General features: G+C 38.5%; 1 protein-coding gene across 1 annotated transcript; it reads left to right on the top strand.

Annotated features, from left to right (window-relative positions):
* On the top strand, positions 1-20,597 carry ikbkb (inhibitor of nuclear factor kappa B kinase subunit beta). Its single transcript, XM_022670542.2, has 22 exons — positions 1-220; positions 1,421-1,558; positions 3,144-3,238; positions 8,926-9,043; positions 9,148-9,217; positions 10,038-10,126; positions 10,672-10,761; positions 11,488-11,612; positions 12,638-12,745; positions 14,266-14,473; positions 14,915-15,109; positions 15,679-15,793; positions 15,878-16,001; positions 16,756-16,907; positions 17,451-17,512; positions 17,611-17,714; positions 18,200-18,249; positions 18,380-18,479; positions 18,583-18,730; positions 19,638-19,759; positions 20,048-20,147; positions 20,272-20,597. Exons 2-22 carry the CDS (start codon positions 1,454-1,456, stop codon positions 20,317-20,319), a joined length of 2,328 nt encoding a protein of 775 aa, XP_022526263.2. The 5' UTR covers positions 1-220; positions 1,421-1,453; the 3' UTR covers positions 20,320-20,597.
* The last annotated feature ends 258 nt before the right edge of the window (positions 20,598-20,855 follow it).

The raw sequence follows: 20,855 nt of genomic DNA on the forward strand, positions 1-20,855 counted from the left end.
CTTTTCACTTTTCAGTATGAGGAAGTGTGTGCGCGTGAAGTTTTAATGGAAGATTCAGCTTTAAAAACTACATTTTACCGCTTTATTAAAGATTAAAGAACAGATATAAACACTGGGTATAACAGCGCGGTAGTTACATCGTATTTAACAGTGTATTTAAGTGTTTAGAAGCGGTGACTTTGATCCTGTTGTTGTGAAGGAGCGGATTCAGGTGATAAAGGTAATGTGTTGTTTAGTTTTACTGTTTTATTCTTATTTTACTATTAAATAAACAGATAAAGTATAATGCACACTGTCTCTCACATACACACAGCTCATTATTCACTGTTTTAAAACTATAAAACATCATTTTCCTCTTTATTAACTCTAAAACTGGAGTAAACAGAGCAGAGCTGCTGTAGTTCTGAATGTACCGCGTGCTGATAAAAATACTGATACTGATATAGATAGAGCCCACGCGCGAGAGTTTTAACCATAATACTAGAAATATCATTGGTTATTTTTGTTTTAAACATATTTGATTGGTTTCCTTTATCTCTTTTTATCTTATTTTCACTTCATTTCTAAAAATTCCTGTTCTTTTTATAAGTATAAGCTGCAGTCCTATATAAATTTCCTTTGTTTTTAATTTAATTTTATTAATAATAATAATTAATAATTTAATTAGCAACTAAATGCCCCAAACAAATACAAGTACATATGGTTGTAGTTGGTGTGGTGTAGTGGATAACACCACCGCCTGCCAGTGAGCTACGAACAACATGTGGGAGACTGGGGTTCAATTCCAGAGTCCTTGGACTAGACTCCTAACACTACATTGGCCCATTTCTGTAACAGGAATAAACTTATAAGTCACTCTGGATAAGAGCGTAATAATAACCGTAAATGTGATGGTTATTGTAAAGAATAAATAGAGTATTATACCACAGTTAGTTCCGACCCTGCAATGTGATTGGCTGAAAGGTGTTCTATGAGTGCCTTTATCAGCCGGTAATGCACTGTAACTAGACTCTCCATGTATTACTACGCCCACATACAGGTAACCTAGCAACGATGCAGCGCTTACAAACCAGACAGCGCAGCTACAAACAGAGCAGCAATGGAACTATTTTAACCAAACAGATCCTATTTTCTCCTCCTCTTTAACTCTTTAAAATCTTTCAATAAACAGTGATAATTGAACTGTGGTATAATTAAGCAATAATACACTCCTGTTATAGCACTGCCTCTTGAGAATTATTGGGAATCATCTTAAATCTAACCTCAAGTGATGGTTATATATATATATATATATATTCAGGTGGCAGCTGTTTATCAATAGGGCATCCCAAACTGTATGAATTTACTGTAAAATAAAAACAGCAACAGGTTAAAGTGTGTTTAATTCTTGTCTCTTTTTTAATGATTAATTTCTCCTCAGGACTGTGGAGAGAGCTGGACCTGAGGGGTCAGCATGAGCCGAGCTTCTCCCATGCAGCCCCAGAACTGCGGACCCTGGGAACTGAAGGAGAGACTCGGGACCGGAGGATTTGGAAATGTTACTCGGTGGCAGAACAAGGTATAAAACACTGTCTAAAACTTATAATAATAATAATAAACTTTATTTTTTATAGCACCTTTCATACATAAGCTCAAAGTGCTTCACAATAAAATTTTATAAATTAGCAAAATGTAACAGTAATATAAAACAAATAAAACAATTAAAAAGTAACAATTTCATAAAATAGTAGGAAATAAGACATTTATATTAAAATAAAATATAAAATAAGATAAATGTAAACAAAAATGATAAATTAAGAATAAGAACAACAAAAGCATTTACATAAAAAAAATATGCTAGTATAAGCAGTACAGAACTTGTAGAAAGCTGAACAGCTAAAGGAAGGTTTTTAGCTGTGTTTTTTAAAACTAGTAACACTCGATACCTGACGAATATTAATTGGTAAAGAGTTTAATATTTTCCAGATAAAAATCCAGATAAAGAGCTGTATATTTTACACCCTGCGCAGGATGTCTCGAGATGCTCATCGCCATCTTACACCCCGTCAACATTCCTCGTTTAAACAGCAGCAGAGCTATTTAAATTTGCTTGTTTATCTTGGTAACAGAAAACACAGGAGCTCCACTGACTGAATACAACCTAGACAGATGCCAACAGTCAGACGTTCATCGCTATCTTGTAATGCTGGTCATGTTGCTGTGCTGGTCATCCTGTAGTCCTTTATCAGTATTTTCATTAGGTTTTCTATTCTGTGGGTCCTGAGTATTAAAGAACAGAGTGAAAATTTGAAGGAGGAGAATAATAATAAAGTATAATAAAGAATAATGTTATTATTATTGATCTGTGTTTATAATCTGCAGGGCTTCTTTTCTTCATTTCTCTGAAGTGTCGTTTATTTAGTATCTTCGTTTATGGTAAAGGAAGCTGAGTCAGTCTCACCTCACCTCAGAAATACATCAGAAATACACAGATAAAAATAGAGCTGCTATTGTTTACCACACACCATTACCAACAATAACCTGTTAAACCCAACAGGAAATATGATATATATATGAGCATCCTCTTAAGGTGATCTCATACCGGGTCATCACCTGCCTCACCCTGGCAGCCGATTATAACTTTAAATATGGTGGAAAAGGTTGAAAATCCCCCTTCTCCTCCACCAGTCTTACACACTGCTTTTGGATAACTTTATGCTACTTTACTCCTGGTGCAAAAATTCAAGCAGTTCAGTTTGGTGGTTTGATGGTTTGTGATCATCCATCTTCCTCTTGATTATATTCCAGAGGTTTTTAATTTGGTAAAATCAAAGAAACTCATCATTTTTAAGTGGAATCTTGTTTTTTTCCAAAGCTGTATAGTATCTGGCTGCATGCCGATAAATTATAAATGTGTTCTGAGAGTCACTAATGGTTTTTATTTTAGGCGTCTGGGTCAGGACCTCTAAAACAGCTGGAACTGTAATATTAGTGGAGGTTTACGTAACTGTGCTCTTATTATTCTGCTCAGACAGTTTCCTCACCTATAAACCTTTTATATGGTACTTGTATATTTTTAACAAATATATTGCTTAATTTCTTTCTGCTGTTTTTTTTGCTTGTGTATTGTGTGTGTGTGTGTGTGTGTGTGTGTGTGTGCTCAGGACTCTGGGGATCAGATCGCTATAAAGCAGTGTCGTCAGGAGCTGAGCTCTAAGAATAAGGAGCGCTGGTGTTTGGAGATCCAGATAATGAAGAGGTCAGAAATCTTTCCTCAGATTTAATCAGTGTGATTATCCTTCAGACACAACACACTGAATCACATCCTCTTTTACATTGTCTCTGGAGTACGTCTTTCACAACCCTGCATGAAGATGGTGATAATACCTTGTATGTCCTGTTGTTTTCTAGTTCAGTTGGTTTTGTAAACATGTATTTAGTCCATAAACACAGTTTAGCTGTGACTGAAATGGATCACTGTGCTGTAAAGAGGGAGACAGACTCCGCCTCTTTTTGAACTGATGCTGATGTAGCATTACCGAGTAGCATCACAGCGCTAACGCTCGGAGGAAAGCGCAGCGACTCGGTTCTGATACATCAGCTCACAGACGCACAACTAAGAAACTTGTGTTTTCTGAGGCTGGAAACTCTGATAAACTTATCCTGTACAACAAAAGAAACTCTCGCTCTTCTATCCTTTCCTGGGGTTGTCCTGATGAGTGCCTGTTCCATCATTTTAACATTTTTGATTGTCTTTCTTTTCATAATCTGGATTAGAACATTACTGAAATATTCACTATTCACTGTATACCTGTAACTCTACCTCTTCACTACTTTACTTTAACTGATGCTCTCAAACACTTTATTAAGAGACAAGAAATTCAAGTAATTAACTCTTGATGAGTTCAGCACAGCTGTTAACTGAAAGCCTGAATTCCAGGAGACTCTACCTCATAAAACTGACTGAGAAAATCCAGCAGAGATGTTCAGAACTGATCATCTAAACAATGTAAAACGTAAAACACGTATTAATTTACAGTGCAGAACATTTTAAAATAACATAAAAAACACTGAATTTAAGGTGTGTTTAAACTTTTGACTGGAGCTGTGTGCACTTTAAGGACAGATCTCTTGCTGCTTGTTTTTTCTCTATATAAACACAGAGAGAATGAAGGCGTTTGGAGGGAAATATGATGATGATGATGATGATGATGATGATGATGATGATCTGCAGACGTTTGGTGTCTCTCTTTTTCCATCTCGTGCTTTTTTTTTATTCTAAAATCTTCAAATCTTTTCTGTTTACCAGAGTTATATGAATTCCACACGGTCTAAGAGAACTTTTCCATTGTTATTCTGCTATTTATACATGTTTTGGGAGCAGAGGCTTGAGGTGGAAAAAACAAAGAGGAGCAGATTTATGACGCAGTAAAAACTGACCCAGAAAGGCCCCACCCCTCTGCCCAGTATCTTCATTCCCAGTTATTCCATTACGGCTCCTTCTGGTTAATCCTGTTCCAGAGGAAGAGCGTTTCTGCAGTAGCTGCACGTTACAACATGCCTGCGTCTAAATATGATGCAGAACCAGAAGCATTTTCCAATTTTAAAGCTTCTTAATCCTTGAAATCATGGTTTATTTTTATTATCGAAGCGCCCGGAATTCTCACCCTTAACTTGACATCTATCTTTAATTATTTTGGTAAGGATTTCAGTGATACAACACTTTTTTAAATTGTTGAAATGACGCTATTCGGTAAATTATAGCAAGAAGAGGATTAACTACACAGATATTTTCTGTGTTAAAGGAGAGCTCTGGTGTAAAATGTACTTTTGTTGTAGTAATAAAAGTTCTTATCTTTGATGAATAGCACACCTCCGTTCTCCCACAGCGTTCAGAGATCCAGAAATTTTAACAGTTTCTCCAACAAACACCCTTCAGACTGGGAGATACGGGGCAAAATTTACCCTGATAAATCACTTTTTACACCGTTATCCAGCTCAAAGTTGCTCCACACCTCCTTACTAGAATCCGGAGAGTCCTGATATTTAAAACGAGGCATTAATACCTTAAAAAGTGCAGAAGAAGCTCATTAAACCCGACTGTTTACATCCTATAACACTACTTGCTTCAGCTCAGAGCGCCGCCATCACTGTACTGATAATAACATAAACATATATAAACAAATAGACTCCTCATAGCCTGCCTCCTGGCGCTGGCTGCTACGGTTACTACAGTCGTAGTAATGGTCTGTGTGCATGTAGTCGTACACCATGCAGCCGTCTGCCAATGGTGCTGGCACGAACAGGGTGATTCATGGAGGGCATCACTCAGATATCTCACAAGTTTCATTACTGTCAGTCAATTCCTTCTGAAAGCAACTGTATTGTTGACGATGAGTTTGTGTTTATAAAAAGAAGAAGCTCAAGCTTTAAAAGTAGAAAAAAATTAAGGAAAAAAATCTTTTAACAGCCAGAATGACAAAGGTCTACAATTAATGTGTACGCGCAAATGCACATCTATTTTTAAAGAAGCGTTTTAGCAAAATGGGGAGTGGAAAATGCTCTGCTGCTGAAATAAATTAGTGTTTAAATGTATGTGTTTAACTGTGTGTGTGTGTGTGTATTTGTGTGGTAAAGGGAGAGATGTTGGGTAAGGGGTGTTAGTTTGTTATTTAGGAGAGAATTTACAGCCGTCTGCCCCCAGACTGGGTTTAGGCCACAGACCTAAAGCCTACACCCTCTCTAACTAAACACATACAGCCAAACCACCAAACACACACACACACACACACACACACTCTCAGCACAACCAGAGTTATTCCACACACACTGTAGACATAAGCATTTTTAAGTGCCCACGTTTCTTTCCGTGTTTGAGCAGAACTCAGATCTCAGATTCACCTGAACTGAACGGAGGCAGAATTAATCTTTTCTTCTTGATTCTTGTCTTTAATCTCAGTAATTAATCTCAGTAATTAATCACAGTAATTAATCACAGTAATTAATCTCAGTAATTAATCACAGTAATCAGGATGCAGGAGCTCATTGCATTTAAAATTCTTGATTTTATTTAGTTTTTTATAAAAGTCCACCTCTGATCTGCTCCTGATGTGACCTTTGGGACTCGTATTGTATTCTATGCTTTTGTAGTCCAGAGCTCACCATGAACCTCAGCAGCCACAGCCTCAGTGAGCAAATAACTAGCTGCGCTGGTTTAAATCCCAGTCATGCAGCTTGCCATCAGCTGCCGGAGCCCTGAGAGAGCACAGTTGGTCTCACTGGCTTTTTTTTTTGTGAGTTGGGATTTAATAAAACAGGATTTTGGTTTTGGATTGAAAGGGTCTTTAGACCTGCTGTGGTTCTGCTGGAGTTTTCATGACTTCTGTCATTTTTTTTATTTGTATTTATTTACTTAGAAGATGTATTCATTTCATTAGAAACTAAATACATTTTATATACAAAAGAAAAAAATACAAATGACAAATGAACTGAACGGCAGCAGAAAGAATAAAAAAATCTTATAATATCTGCCTTTTTTATCCCCAAAATAATTTAGAACGATAGTAAATTTCAAATTTTAATCTGATTTCATGTATTAAACTCTGATTTATTAACTAAACCAAATAAAATCCAGGTTTACGCTCTGGATCTGAATGTTTTAAGGGTTTTTCCAGGCAGCTCATGACCTCAATCTGAGATAATCAGTTAAACAGTTTTTATTTTCTTTAATCAGAACTTTTCTCTCATGATGAAACGGCAAATAAAGAGAGCGTGGAAAAAAGAGCAGAATCACAACAGTGTGACGCACTGAGAGCAGCGGGGTTCAGCTGAACACTCATTACTCAGCCGAGGGACGAGTTCTTTACGTCAGTGATCTCCAGAGGGAGGACTCACGATTAAACTGAGCACTATTACACATCACTACACAACTACACAACAATACACAACCTGTCAGAGAATTACACAACTAACAACATCTACCAACATCTACACAACCATCTACACAACCATATTACAGCTCTCAATCAGAGAGACAGTGAGACAGGTGGACTCTCTGCACATCAGTCTATATTCATCAAAATCCGTCTTTCTCTTCTAACATTAAGCTACATAGCTCAATTCAGGGGTACAAAATAGTTATACTGAAGTGCCAGAATTCATGGAACACAGGACTAGTCTGCAGTACTAGTGTAAAACCCATGTGTAGTGGGTTTCTGAAAGCCCAGGGTTATTCATCGCAAACAAAGTAAAACAAAAATAATCCAACAGACATGCATTTTATGTCCACTTTTCCTTAAATTCATTTAAATATCTTAACCCCCCGCTTATGCAGCTTTGCCATCAGCTGCCGGAGCCCCGAGAAAGCACAAATTGGTCTTGCTCTCTCTGGGTGGGTACAGTACAGTAGATGGCGCTCTTTTGCTCTTTCCCCTCATCGCTCCTAGGATGATGTGGATCAGCACAAGACTGCGTCTGTGAGCTGCTGTATCAGAACCGAGTCCCTGCGCTTTCCTCCGAGCGTTAGCGCTGCTGTGATGCTACTCAGCAAAAAGGTTCAAAAAGAGGCAGAGTCTGACTTCACATGTATCGGAGGAGGCGTGTGCTGGTCTTCTTAACCTGGTGTTGGAGCCTCACTAGTGATAGGGGGAGGAGTCCTAATGAGTGAGTTGGGTAATTGGCTGTGCTAAATTGAGGAGAAAATGAGAAAAATTTGAAATAAAATGATTTAAAAAGTAATAATAAAGCATTCAAGAAAATAATATGTTTGGTCTTGCCTAAAGACATTTAGGAGGCATTTGGCTGCTACATCTTGGGAAATAAAACTAAGCGATTTTCCCACCCTTTGCTGAGTATTTCAGCTGTTAATCAGAGAGGACAGTTGTTGTTATTGTACTAATACTTCTCGAAGCGTTCGCTGTGTGGGACCGCGGGCGGTACCGTGAGGACGAGAACTCTGCAGGACGTGTTTTTATAGAGTTTTTATTACAGGGCTGGTCTGGAGTACGTTTATGTTTATTTATGTTCTATCTGTTTTATTAGGAGATAATCTAAAAGGGCTCAGCCAGCGGTTTCTGTATTAAAGCTCATTTTTAATATAAAAAGTTGAGCAACTCAGGTCTGTGTGTTACAGGGTTTAGAGTTGAGACGTGTGAATCAGCTGCACTGGGTTTTATAGTTTCTGTTTGAGTCTGTGCTCGTGTGTGTACTTGTGAATTGGTTTGTGTCCCTGTGTTTTTAATCACCTGTCATCCAGATCACTGTTTCACTTTTAATAGTTGTCATCAGTTAAATGCTTATATAATGATCGGCACATGACTCATTATATTCACTTTCTGTAATCACCTGTTCTGCAACCACTCTAAAGCGCTTCCACTATGATCGAATCACGGTCATGCAGCTTGCCATCCGCTGCCGGAGCCCTGAGAGAGCACAGTTGTTCTTGCTCTCTCTGGGTGGGTACAGTACAGTAGATGGCGCGCTCTCTTTCCCCTCATCACTCCTAGGGTGATGTTGATCAGCACAAGACTGCATCTGTGAGCTGCTGTATCGGACCCGAGTCGCTGCGCTTTCCTCCGATTTTACAGAACATTGTGATGTATTAGCGTTTTCGGCTGTATTTAGAAATGAAGGTAGATTTACCTTTTATTAACTTAAGTTTATTAAGTTTATTTATTAAGTTGTTGAATGTGGAATATGGAGCTATGGATTTTTTCCATTAAGGCTCTCAGTTACTTTCCTCCCAAATGATTTACTTTAATCATGATTAATCACAGAATATTGTTTGGGATAATACAATACATTTTTGAAACCACTATTATAAATATTATTTAATTTTGTAAATCTAAGATTGATTCTTTTATTGTACACATAATTTTAATAAAGAAGAAACGGTGTGAATAATCTGATAAATGTTTTTATTGATTGACTCCGTGTTTCCTCTCTCAGGTTGAATCATGAGAACGTTGTGGCGGCGAGGGAGGTGCCGGAGGAGTTACAGAAACTGGCCACTAATGACCTGCCGCTGCTCGCCATGGAGTACTGCCAGGGAGGAGACCTGCGCAAGGTGTGTGATGATGAGTGTGTGGGTTTGTGTGTGTGATAAGTGTGATAGGTGTGTGTGGTAGGTGTGAGACACTAATCACATGCGTCTCTGTATTTTGTGTTTAGTATCTGAATCTGCTGGAGAACTGCTGTGGGATGAGAGAAGGCTCTATTCTGATCCTGCTGAGAGATATATGTAAGTACACACACACACACACACACACACACATATATATACCTAAAAACACACACACACACATACATATATATACCTAAACACACACACACACACACACAGTGATTTATCAGGCCTCTCCTTGGGGGCAGTGTGAGCTCTGTTGTCGACATCCTGCAGGAATGATTTACTTCCTACTAAAGGATGGAGGTTGGGGTGCGACACATGACAATGACCCAGTGCCACGCCCACATTCCAGATGACCATTGACCCACAGGCTTTACTCACCACACACTATTACACCACACACACCCCTCCACCTGAAACCAGTTACCCATTATGAGCATGACCTAATGGTTGTGGCCTGTGTTAGATTTCTGTGTGTGTGAGTGTGTGTGTGTGTGTGTGTGTGTGTGTGTAGAGTGTGTGTGTGTGCAGTTCAGGCTTAATGAAGCTGCAGAGTCATAAACTCTGGAAGCTCACGTTCTGTACTGAACTGCACGTTTGACCAGAACCAGGCAACAGTGACATCACTACACTGATTATATTACATTATTACATCAGAATGCACTTAAATCTGCTGTAGATGACGTTTCCTGTTACGCTCGGCCTCAGCGCTGGCCTCACTCACTTCAGTAACTCGGAGGAAGAGGTTAAAGAATAAACCTTCAGTAAACTCTTAAAGGTCCAGCCTGAAAATGAGATTTCTATCTTAATGAGAGTCTATAAACAGAGGGTTTATAAACAGAGGGTCTATAAAGCAGCTGGATAAAGGTCTGAGATGTTTATAAGGTGATGTTTATGGAGGCTGATGATTAAATGTTCTGATTTCTGGTTTCAGCCTCAGCGCTCACGTACCTCCACAATAAGAGGATCATCCACAGAGACCTGAAACCAGAGAACATCGTGCTCCAGCAGGGGGAGAAACGGGTCAGAGTGTGTTTATATGTGTTTATATATGTATATATGTATATTAGTATTGGGCAATATGGTCCTAAAATAATATCACGATACTTCATGGTGTTTTCGTGATAACGATACTCTTGATGATATGACTAAACACTGAATTTAAAACATATATTTCAAGAAAACACTACTGCAACTAAATGAAATGTTTAATTTATTATTGCATACAATATGATATGATACAGCACACCTCTAACTGAGATATTAAACAATACAAGAATTTTATCAGATTTACAGTAACAGAAGTCAATGATCTACATATAGATCTCCATATATCCAGGATTAAAGTAAAATAAATGATACTGCATTAGAAATGAGAACAGTGTGCTTTTTCTATTTGATAAAAACAGTAAAAAGGTAGAACCCTGATGTGACGTGTAATTAGGGGTGGGTGATATGACATATTTAGAAATGTTGGAGATATTACTGTGTACTATAAGATATGGCACAGCTCTAGTGTAATTAGCTGTGTAAGTATCGTGCTAACTTCCATCCCTTTTGTTTTGCAGTTGATTCATAAGATTATAGATTTGGGTTATGCTAAGGAGCTCGATCAGAGCAGTTTGTGCACATCGTTTGTGGGGACTCTGCAATATCTGGTGAGTTTCACCCAAAGTCTCATATCATTTTATATTTCTTTAATGACATCTGATTTATTATATGCAGTGAAATACAGAACAGTATGTAAAAACTGCAGCTGCTTTTATCATAAACCCAAAAACGTCTCTCCTGTATGATCTCACATCCGTCTCTTCAGACCTGAGAACTACTGTTAGAATCCCCCCAGAATCTCCCAGTGAGGGTTCTGTATTCAACTGGCAACCCTACTCGAGGGTTCTATACAGATCTGGCAACCTATGTATTTATCTCAAGGGGTTCAGTTTTAGTGATCTTGTCTGTGTTCTTTTATTTGTCGCTGTCTCTCGATGTCTCTCATTGTCTCTGTCTCTCTCTGTGTCGCTGTCTCTCGATGTCTCTCATTGTCTCTGTCTCTCTCTGTGTCGCTGTCTCTCGATGTCTCTCATTGTCTCTGTCTCTCTCTGTGTCTCTGTCTCTCGTTGTCTCTCATTGTCTCTGTCTCTCTCTGTGTCTCTGTCTCTCGATGTCTCTCATTGTCTCTGTCTCTCTCTGTGTCTCTGTCTCTCGTTGTCTCTCATTGTCTCTGTCTCTCTCTGTTTCTCTGTCTCTCATTGTCTCTCATTGTCTCTGTCTCTCTCTGTGTCTCTGTCTCTCTCTGTGTCTCTGTCTCTCATTGTCTCTCATTGTCTCTCAATGTCTCTGTGTCTCTGTCTCTCATTGTCTCGTTGTCTCTCTCTGTCTCTCAGGCTCCAGAGTTGTTGGAGCAGCAGAAGTACACGGTGACGGTGGATTACTGGAGTTTTGGGACGCTGGTGTTCGAGTGCATCACTGGTTTCAGGCCGTTTCTGCCCACGTGGCAGCCTGTGCCCTGGTACTGTTTACTTTTACTAATCTAAATTTGTAATTGCTGCTTTTACTTTATTTTAGATTTCAGGGTTCGAATTTTGAAAAAAATGCTTGAAATTCGAACTACTTTTACTTTATCTGACTAAATAAATTTACTTAAAGAAAAAATTGCAGAGCGTAAAATAAAAAAAGCTTTAATTTTGCTGTTAAAAATAAATTAAAAAATGAATTCTCTCAACTCATCCTGAATTTGACACACTACAGTAACTCAATCAGCTTAATTAATTGAATTGAGTAAACATACAGTAAAAAACATGTATATGGTATTTAAATTGTGTGAAACTGACACTAATAAATCAATAATTCCTGCTATTTACCTACTTATAAGTATCTTGTTTCTCAGTAGTATAGTTGCTGTGAAGTGTGGAGAATAGTTTAGTGATATATTAATTATCACTGAATCGCAGTTTCGAGATTATTTTCACATTATTATTAATTCACCGCAGCTGAAAGGTGCTGGAAAAACTTAAAAACTGGCCTTAAAAGAGCTTGAAAAGTGGTTAAATTTCACAGTGTAAAAGGTGTATGAACCCTGAGAGGAGCTCAGACTGTTCTATAGTGTGTTTTAAACATGCTGGTCTTTAGGGAACATGAAATTCCCTTACATTATCAGTTACGTGCCACACTGCACCCACAGGAAACACCAGGGGCTGAAAGTTTTCCCTCAGTTATCTGTTTCCAATGTGAAGTGTGTGCTGCTCTTTAAGCTGAAGGGAAATTTAACCCCCTGTGGTCTTCAATTGTTATTACATCCTGTTTTACTTGAAAACGAGTCAGATAATATTATAATAGTATTATTTAAAATCCTGCTTTTGTGCTGTATATTATTTTTTGATAGTTGTAATGAATTTGGCTTTACTCCAGTATTTTTTAAACAATCAACTTTAAACTAATAACAAAAGACTGTAATTTAATACTGTTACTGTTGTGTAGAGACTGCAGAATCCAGCTGAAATAAAGCTGCACATTTTTGTTTGATCTCTTTTTCAGGCACAATAAGCTGAAGCAGAAGCACGAGGATGATATCGTAGTTTATGAGGATTTAACTAATGAGGTGCATTTCTCCAAACACCTGCCGCAGCCCCACAACCTCAACAGGTGAGCTCCTCCCAATCACAGGGTTCCTTCCTGCAGGAATCTGGTTATAAATCTGGTTATTGAGGTTTATAACTGATCTATCTGCTCACTGAACAATGAAGTGTGTTCATTACCTACAGAATTACATCTGTGCAGTAGTGCTGGATCTAAATCACATACAGATATATGACATTTTACCTGAATTTACAAGCCTCAAATGCTCAAATGTTGATCTTTGACGTCTCAGGAGACGTATTCATGATTTTCACTTAGGTCTCATTTGGAGATCTTAAAATCCTTAAATGGCTTAGGAAGAATAATATTACACAAACACGGAACATAAACATGGTTTTAGACACAAATGAGATCTGGGAAGATCTATTGGCATAGACATTTTTATTTATTTTTTTGTTTTTTGGGAGAAGTCCATCAAAGAGGAACAGATAATACAAAAATACCCTTTATTATGCTCCCAGTGTCTATACATCTCAAACTATCTCAATAATGTCTCAATAATATTATACAAAATAAAATTACAATGGTTGTACAATTTAACAGTGTAATTTCTGACTTCCCCATGATGTAAATCACCATTTTTTTATTATCTATTTACTTATTTATTTTAAGGAAAATAACTATTTACAATAAAACTGAGAAATTTCAACCCAAAAAGAACAAAATTACATTAAATGTATCATTATTATTTGGATTCTTAATGAATAAGTTTGTTTTTCCACTTCATAAACAACATGACATATATATTTGAATGTATTTTCTTCATTGTAGATAATATTAATATTAAAGAGATGAAAACGATTAAGGTTCACATATTTTTTCACACTTTTTCTTTACTTAATGATTATTTTGCCCCTTGAGGTAACACTTACGGTGGCCGAGAAAGCCCAACGCAGTGCAAATTGAAAAGCGCTGCAAAAGCACAAAACACATCCATCAAAATTACAACACAGGAGCAGCAAATAGAAAAACGCGCTGCAAATACAACCACAACACAACGGAATTTTCCCGGGGGACCTTAAAAGATGCTGTATCAGCTAAGCTGCGTCTTCAGTAACGTCTCGGACTTCACTATGTGTACAAAGGACAATAAGTGGCAAACAAGGCGTTTTGTGAAGCAGAACTTTTAATAATATGCACACAACCGTGGTAATCACAGGTAATAAACATAACTTACTTTTCAGAAGCTTGTTTGCCACTTACTGTCCTTTGTATACAGCTGGTACAGCATCTTTTAAGGTCCCCCGGGAAAATTCCGTTGTGTTGTGGTTCTATTTGCAGCGCGTTTTTCTATTTGCTGCGCCTGTGTTGTAATTTTGATGGATGTGTTTTGTGCTTTTGCTGCGCTTTTCAATTTGCACTGCGCTGGGCTTTCTCGGCCACCGTAAACACTTCACGATTGAGTTATTTACTGCTGTGAGAGTTGACTTTTGGCAGATCGGTGTACAGGTCAGTGGTCTGGTCCTAACTGTGTCCCCTGTCTCTGGGTTTATTTAACGTATGTTTCTCTGGTTGTTCTCTCTCAGGCTGTTATCCGGCCGGTTGGAGCGATGGCTGCAGCTGATGCTGAGATGGTCTCCTCAGGAGAGAGGTAGAGACAGTAAGCAGAGCTCCAGTCCGACTGAGAGCAGCGACTCGGAGGGGAAGAGCAGGAAACCGCAGGACGGAGGGAAAGATTCTCAGAGCGGATCCAGCAGCTGCTTCCAGGAGCTGGAGCGAATCCTGGAGCTGAAGGTGAGATTCTGAGCAGGACTTGATCAGAACTGAAAGATCAGGTGTGAATGGTACTGCATGAACATGTGATCTCAGGACAGATCAGTTAACTCCAGTGTAGAGCTTAGATCAGCCTGTGCACAGTCTTCCAGACCCGGCCCATAATTATGAGCCCAAGCCTGATTTAAACCCCACATTACTGTGGTACAGTGTTAAAACATTTTTGATTGAGCTGTTTGATTGAGTGAAATCTGTTCAGAATGATGTTAATTAACATTGCAACACTATTAAAAATAAATAATATTAATAAAAATGTTTATTAAGAACAGATAAACACAGTGCTGCAGGTCATAATGCGCATAATGCGGATAAGTGTTGGAGCTCAGGTGTGTATATATATATATATATATATATATAAAGTATAAATTGTGTGTAATGGTTTCTCCTCCTCCCTCACTGTAGCTGGTTCATGTTCTGAATATGACCTCGGCGGAGATCTGTACGTACACGGTTCAGCCCGGAGAGACCGTAGCGTCTCTACAGGAGAGAATCGCTCAGGACACACACATTCCCTCAGCCAATCAGGAGCTGCTGCTGGAGGCTGGACTCGCCCTGGAGCCGCAGAACAACGTGATGCAGTGTGCTGTGGATTACACTGTGAGTAAAGAGCTGATTTTATCTAGTGGAAACAAGAAAGAGCTGATATCTTACTGTGTGATGATTGGATTAAAGTGAGTCTCTCTCTGAGCTGAGGATCCTGATTCATTATAACGTCTACTGGAATTCAGGCTTTCAGTTAACAGCTGTGCTGAACTCATCAAGAGTTAATTACTTGAATTTCTTGTCTCTTAATAAAGTGTTTGAGAGCATCAGTTAAAGTAAAGTAGTGAAGAGGTAGAGTTACAGGTATACAGTGAATAGTGAATATTTCAGTAATCCAGATTATGAGAAGAAACAACTACTAAACTAAGTAAAGTGATGGAACTGGCACTCATCAGGAGCGTCTAGGAAAGGAAGAGCGAGAGTTTCCTCTGTTGTACAGGATGAGTTTATTAGAGTTTCCAGCCTCAGAAACCACAAGTTAACAAACAGCTCCTCAGATAAGAGTATCTAAATACTTCACAGAGTATTTTAGTTTGTTTAACACTGTTTTTAAGTTACTACATGATTCATGATGTGTTCCTTCATAATCTGATAGATTTTATCTCTGATGGTGTGTTTGTTAGTTGGTTGACGGGCGTCGGGCGGATGTTCCCCTGGTGTTTCTGTTTGATCGCTCCTGCTGTAACTACGAGCCTCAGTTCAGCCCGAGAATCCTCCCCGAAAACATCCGATACGTCCGTGAGTCTCCCGTCTCTGCTGGTGTGTGTGTATGGTGTGTGTGGGTGGATTTAAGAGCTGTTTTTATTGGTTGTTGTTTGTTAGAGACGGAGCCGAAGCGCATGCTGGCCTACAGTCCTCAGAGACGGACGTGTGGACAGGCCTGGCACACCATCCGAGCGCTGAAGGAGGACTGGCAGAAGCTGCAGCAGGGACAGAAAGCAGCCATGTGAGACAAAAACACACAGGAAGCAACGTCTTTTAAAATCCATTTTATTTCTTATTTTTATCCCAAATTACCCAACCCGCTTATTAGGACTCCTCCCATCACTAGTGATCCTCCAACACCAGGACACGCCTCCTCCGACACATGTGAAATCAGACTCCGCCTCTTTTAGAACGTCTTTAGCCGAATAGCATCACAGCGCTAACGCTCGAGGAAAGCGCTGTGACTCGGTTCTGATACATCAGCTCACAGACGCAGCCTTGTGCTGATCCACATCACCCTAGGAGTGATGAGGAGAAAGAGAGAGCGCCATCTACTGTACTGTACCCACCCAGAGAGAACAAGACCAACTGTGCTCTCTCAGGGCTCCGGCAGCTAATGGCAAGCTGCATGACCGGGATTCGAAACGTCAAACTCCCAATCATAGTGGCAGCGCTTTAGACCACTGTTGTGATAAATTTGGCACCACTTTAAAATAAGGCTCCTTAAAAAGGTTTAATAAATAGTTTATAAAGGGTTTATTAATGGTTATTAATTAGGTTATAAACCATTAATAAGCAGTTACAACACATAAATAGGAGTGCTGAAAATAACCAGTCACCACCCAGATAATAATAATAATAATAATATCTGCTCTGTGGTGATTTTTCTATCCTTTAGGTTCTGAGTTTTGAAGAACAGGCTGAAAATAAGGAGGAGAAAAATTAAATATACAGAAAATCATTTATAGAATGATGTATTTTTCTGTGTCTGTCAGAATGAGTCTGCTGAGGCACAACGGTTCGCTCTCTAAGCAGAAGAATGAGATGGTTTCTGTTCATCAGAGACTTAAAGCTACGCTGGAGTTCTTCACCACCAGTCTGCACATCGATATGGATAAATATCAGGAGCAGAGAGCTACAGGCATCGGTAAAAACAGCTTTAACACATCTGTTACTGAATACTCTCAGAGACACATAATGCTGTAATGTGGGATTTTATTTAGATATGTAGAAAATTCATCTGCGTTTGAAACATAATTGAGAGATTTTCATATCCAGTTTTTTTTCCTATTTTTTTTCCCAACATAATATCATATCATAAACATCATAATGTCAGAAAATCTTTCTTGCCACTCTTTTATAAAGGGTAGATTTTTGTAACACAGATTTAATAGTTGTCCTATAGAGGGACACTCCTAACTTGAGAGCTCCTCCAGAGTGACTGTGGGCTTTTTAGCTTTTTAGCGTGTCCTCCTGAAATCTTTCGTAAATACTTGCATACTCGTTTTGTACTGGAGTTGGTGAGAAAAACAGTCGCAACAGGAGTTTTTAATCTCCTCAGGGTCCTTAGAATTCTGCCAATGAAGGTCTGGAGCTACTTTCAGCTCATTAATGGTGTACTCTTTATCATGTTTCACTACACCGCGAGTCCGTTTCACACTTCTCCTCTAATCTAATCGTGTCGTTTCAGCGTCGGAGAAGTTACTGGGAGTGTGGAGAGAGATGGAGCAGACTGCACTGAACCGCGGTCAGGTACGAGAGTGTCTCTGTCTTTAACATTGCACACTTATATATGTTATATTTATATGTTTTAATGTGTGTGTGTGTGTGTGTGTGCTTCCTGTTGTCAGACAGAAGATGTGAATAAACTGGAGGAGGAGATGATGAAGTTACAGACTGATATAGTGGATCTGCAGAGACACCCATGGAGGAGTGGTGAAGCTCTGGAGTCACTGTGAGAGAAAACACACACACACACACACACACACACACACACACATATATGATCTCACACATTTACATATATAAGTGGTGTCAGTCGATTAAAAAATAATCTGATTATTTAGAGCATTATTCTGTAAATTGCTTAAAGACTGTAGAGTTAAATGCTGGATGTTTAAATGTAAATGAAAGAATAGCTAAATGGTTTTCTTCTTGCTGTGCTCCAGTCAAGGCCACTTTTATTTCAGAGCACACGTTTAATAGAGTCTTATGGAGAGATTCTTCCACCTGACGGTAAATCTCTGCAGCTTCTCCAGAGTGATCATGGGCTTTTGTAATCAGTGCTCTTCTTGCCTGAATACTCGCTTAAATGCTCACATTGATTTAGCACTGGAGTTGTTGGTGCAACAGGAGTTGGCAAATATTACAAACATGGCAAAAATGAAAACACAGAGTTTTATCTTTTCTTTATCTCTAACTAAACTTTCCTTTTCTCAGAGAGGTGAAAGCGATGGAGTTATTTCGGAAGCTCAGAGAGAAACCGCGAGGTAAGAGCAGCACATACAAACAAACATCAGGGGTGAAAATGTGCTTAGAAAGCAGTAGTGTTTAGATTAGATCTCGTGTTTGATGTGTGTGTGTGTGTTTGATGTGTGTGTGTGTGTGTGTGTGTTTCAGATCAGAGGTGTATGGGAGATTGTCAGGAGGTGGTGAAGCTGGTGGTTCAGGCCATTCAGTTCTATGAGAAGAAACTGCGGGAGTTCTACACACACCTCAGGTCTGTGTGAGTGTGTTGTAGGCAGTGCGTACGGTGTGTGAGTGTGTGTTATGGTGTGTGTGTGTGTGCTGGGTGTGTAACCTGTACGTGTGTGTGTGTGCAGTAAGACGGTGGTGTGCAGGCAGCGGGTGATGGAGCTGTTGCCGCGGGTGGAGGGCGTGGTCAGCAGTATGGCTCAGTGTGAACAGGATCTGCTCCGCATGCAGGAGAAGAGACAGAAGGAGCTGTGGAATCTCCTCAAAGTGGCCTGTGTGAGTCACACACACACACACACACACTCAATACACACACACTCTCTCTCACACACACACACAGTTATATCACTGTAATTACAAACATGGCAAAAATGAAAACACAGAGTTTTATCTTTTCTTTATCACCTCTAACACACTAACTACTTCTAACCTCATTTCCTTCTTCCCCTCCTTCACTCCTCTATCCTATTATTCCCCTTTGACCTCCTTTTATCCCTATCCAAAGATGTTTTTCCTTTAAACTTATTTTACATTGTACTTGACTATTGTAAGTCGCTTTGGACAAAAGCGTCTGCCAAATGTAATGTAATGTAAAATGTAATGTAATGTAATGTAAAATGTAATGTAATGTAATGTAAAATGTAATGTAATTATGAGGAATTATGACAAATCTAACAAATCCCAATTAACCCTGATCATAATCTCTAATGATAACCTGTTATTATATGAGATAAAGAGATGATTCTGTGAGATTAAAGCGTTAAAACATCAAGAGACAGTTCAGAAGATCATATTTAATCATCTCAAGTAAAAAACACTACAACTATAGACTGTTTTATATGTATATATATAAGGCTCTACAAAAAGAGAGCACTTAAAAATGATGAGTTTCTTTGATTTTATCAAATTAAAAACCTCTGGAATATAATCAAGAGGAAGATGGATGATCACAAACCATCAAACCACCAAACTGAACTGCTTGAATTTTTACACCAGGAGTAAAGCAGCATAAAGTTATCCAAAAGCAGTGTGTAAGACTGGTGGAGGAGGAGAACATGATGCCAAGATTCATTATTAAATTAAAACTGTGATTAAAAACCAGGGTTTTTAATATAGCTTGTAGAGCTGCATTAGTGCAGATCATTTCCAGATTCAGATGATTGACAGCTGTATGTGTTTTTAGAGTAAAGTTCGCAGTCCGGTTAGTGGGAGTCCGGATGGAGGACGGACCCCACCTTCCTCCGGTCCTCCACCCCTGCAGCTCCGACCTGCTTACTCCAACAGTCTTCCTGCTCTCCACCAACCGTGAGTATAATATATAAATATATATAGAAATTCTATAATTCACTCAATAACTCTATAACAGCATAACTCACAAAATCTATTAAAAAATAGATAAAAAAATATAAAGCTACACAGTTAAAAACAAAAAAATATAAAATATATAAAATATAAAATATATCATCAGGTATTAAGGAAACATTTTAAGTTAAAGGATTGGGGTGTCATAATTAAATTAATATATATAAAAGCAGACGATTAAATACGTTTGGAAATATATAGTGTGTATATGTGTTTATTATATGTTTGCAGGGAGGAGTCTTTGATAGTAATTGAGGAAAGTAAGACGTTTGAGAGCCGGTTGCAGAGTCTGGTTCAGGAAACCATTAAAGAGACAGAAACCAACATGCAGGTACAGATTAAACCATGTTTTACTACTGAAATCTACTGTAAATACATTTAAAACTCTTTATTATTATAAAACTATTTTATTATGATTCACTACAGTCTGTTTTTGATCATTTCCTCTCCTGTAGTTACTGAAGGAATGGACGTGGCTGAACGGAAGTCAGGATCTGTCCTGATGTTTCTGATTCATCTTCAGTAAACTTTTAATATAAATAAGAGAATAATGAAATAAAGGACCTGCATATCCGGGTTATCAGCAGTCCTGAACATTCAGCATCTAATAACCTGCTGAACACGAGACTGCTGAACCTCTAACGCCTCCTACTGGACAAACTGACTCAATGCCACAGACAGATCACATTTTATCTTTTCATTTTTAGTTTTTGTTTTATTGAAGACGTGTACGACTGTAAATATTCTGCATTACTGTAATGTTGATGTTTAGATTATGTTTAATCTCTGACTGTGTTTATATGCTTCATAATCTGATTACTGCTAAACATCAGAGACTGCTGGAGTTTATATTGCATTAATCAGGAAATAATCAGATTTATATTTGTTTGCATCCAGCCGATAAACCCACAGAATACCCAGCCTGCTGCAACTTGTTTAAAAGATTATTTAGATAAATTAAGCTGCATTATGAACATATGTTAGGTAGAAATTGAAGATTTAAAGTAAATTAATGCTGCACAATATGGCCAAAATGTAT

Source organism: Astyanax mexicanus, chromosome 12 (assembly GCF_023375975.1).
Source record: "Astyanax mexicanus isolate ESR-SI-001 chromosome 12, AstMex3_surface, whole genome shotgun sequence".
Classification (NCBI taxonomy): Eukaryota; Metazoa; Chordata; class Actinopteri; order Characiformes; family Acestrorhamphidae; genus Astyanax; species Astyanax mexicanus.

Coding starts and splice junctions, on each gene's coding strand:
- ikbkb (XM_022670542.2), top strand. CDS start 1,454: ATGAGCCGAGCTTCTCCCATGCAGCCCCAGAACTGCGGACCCTGGGAA. Junction 9,218..10,037: donor GATCCTGCTGAGAGATATAT/GTAAGTACACAC, acceptor TTCTGGTTTCAG/CCTCAGCGCTCACGTACCTC. Junction 17,715..18,199: donor GGTGAAGCTCTGGAGTCACT/GTGAGAGAAAAC, acceptor TCCTTTTCTCAG/AGAGGTGAAAGCGATGGAGT.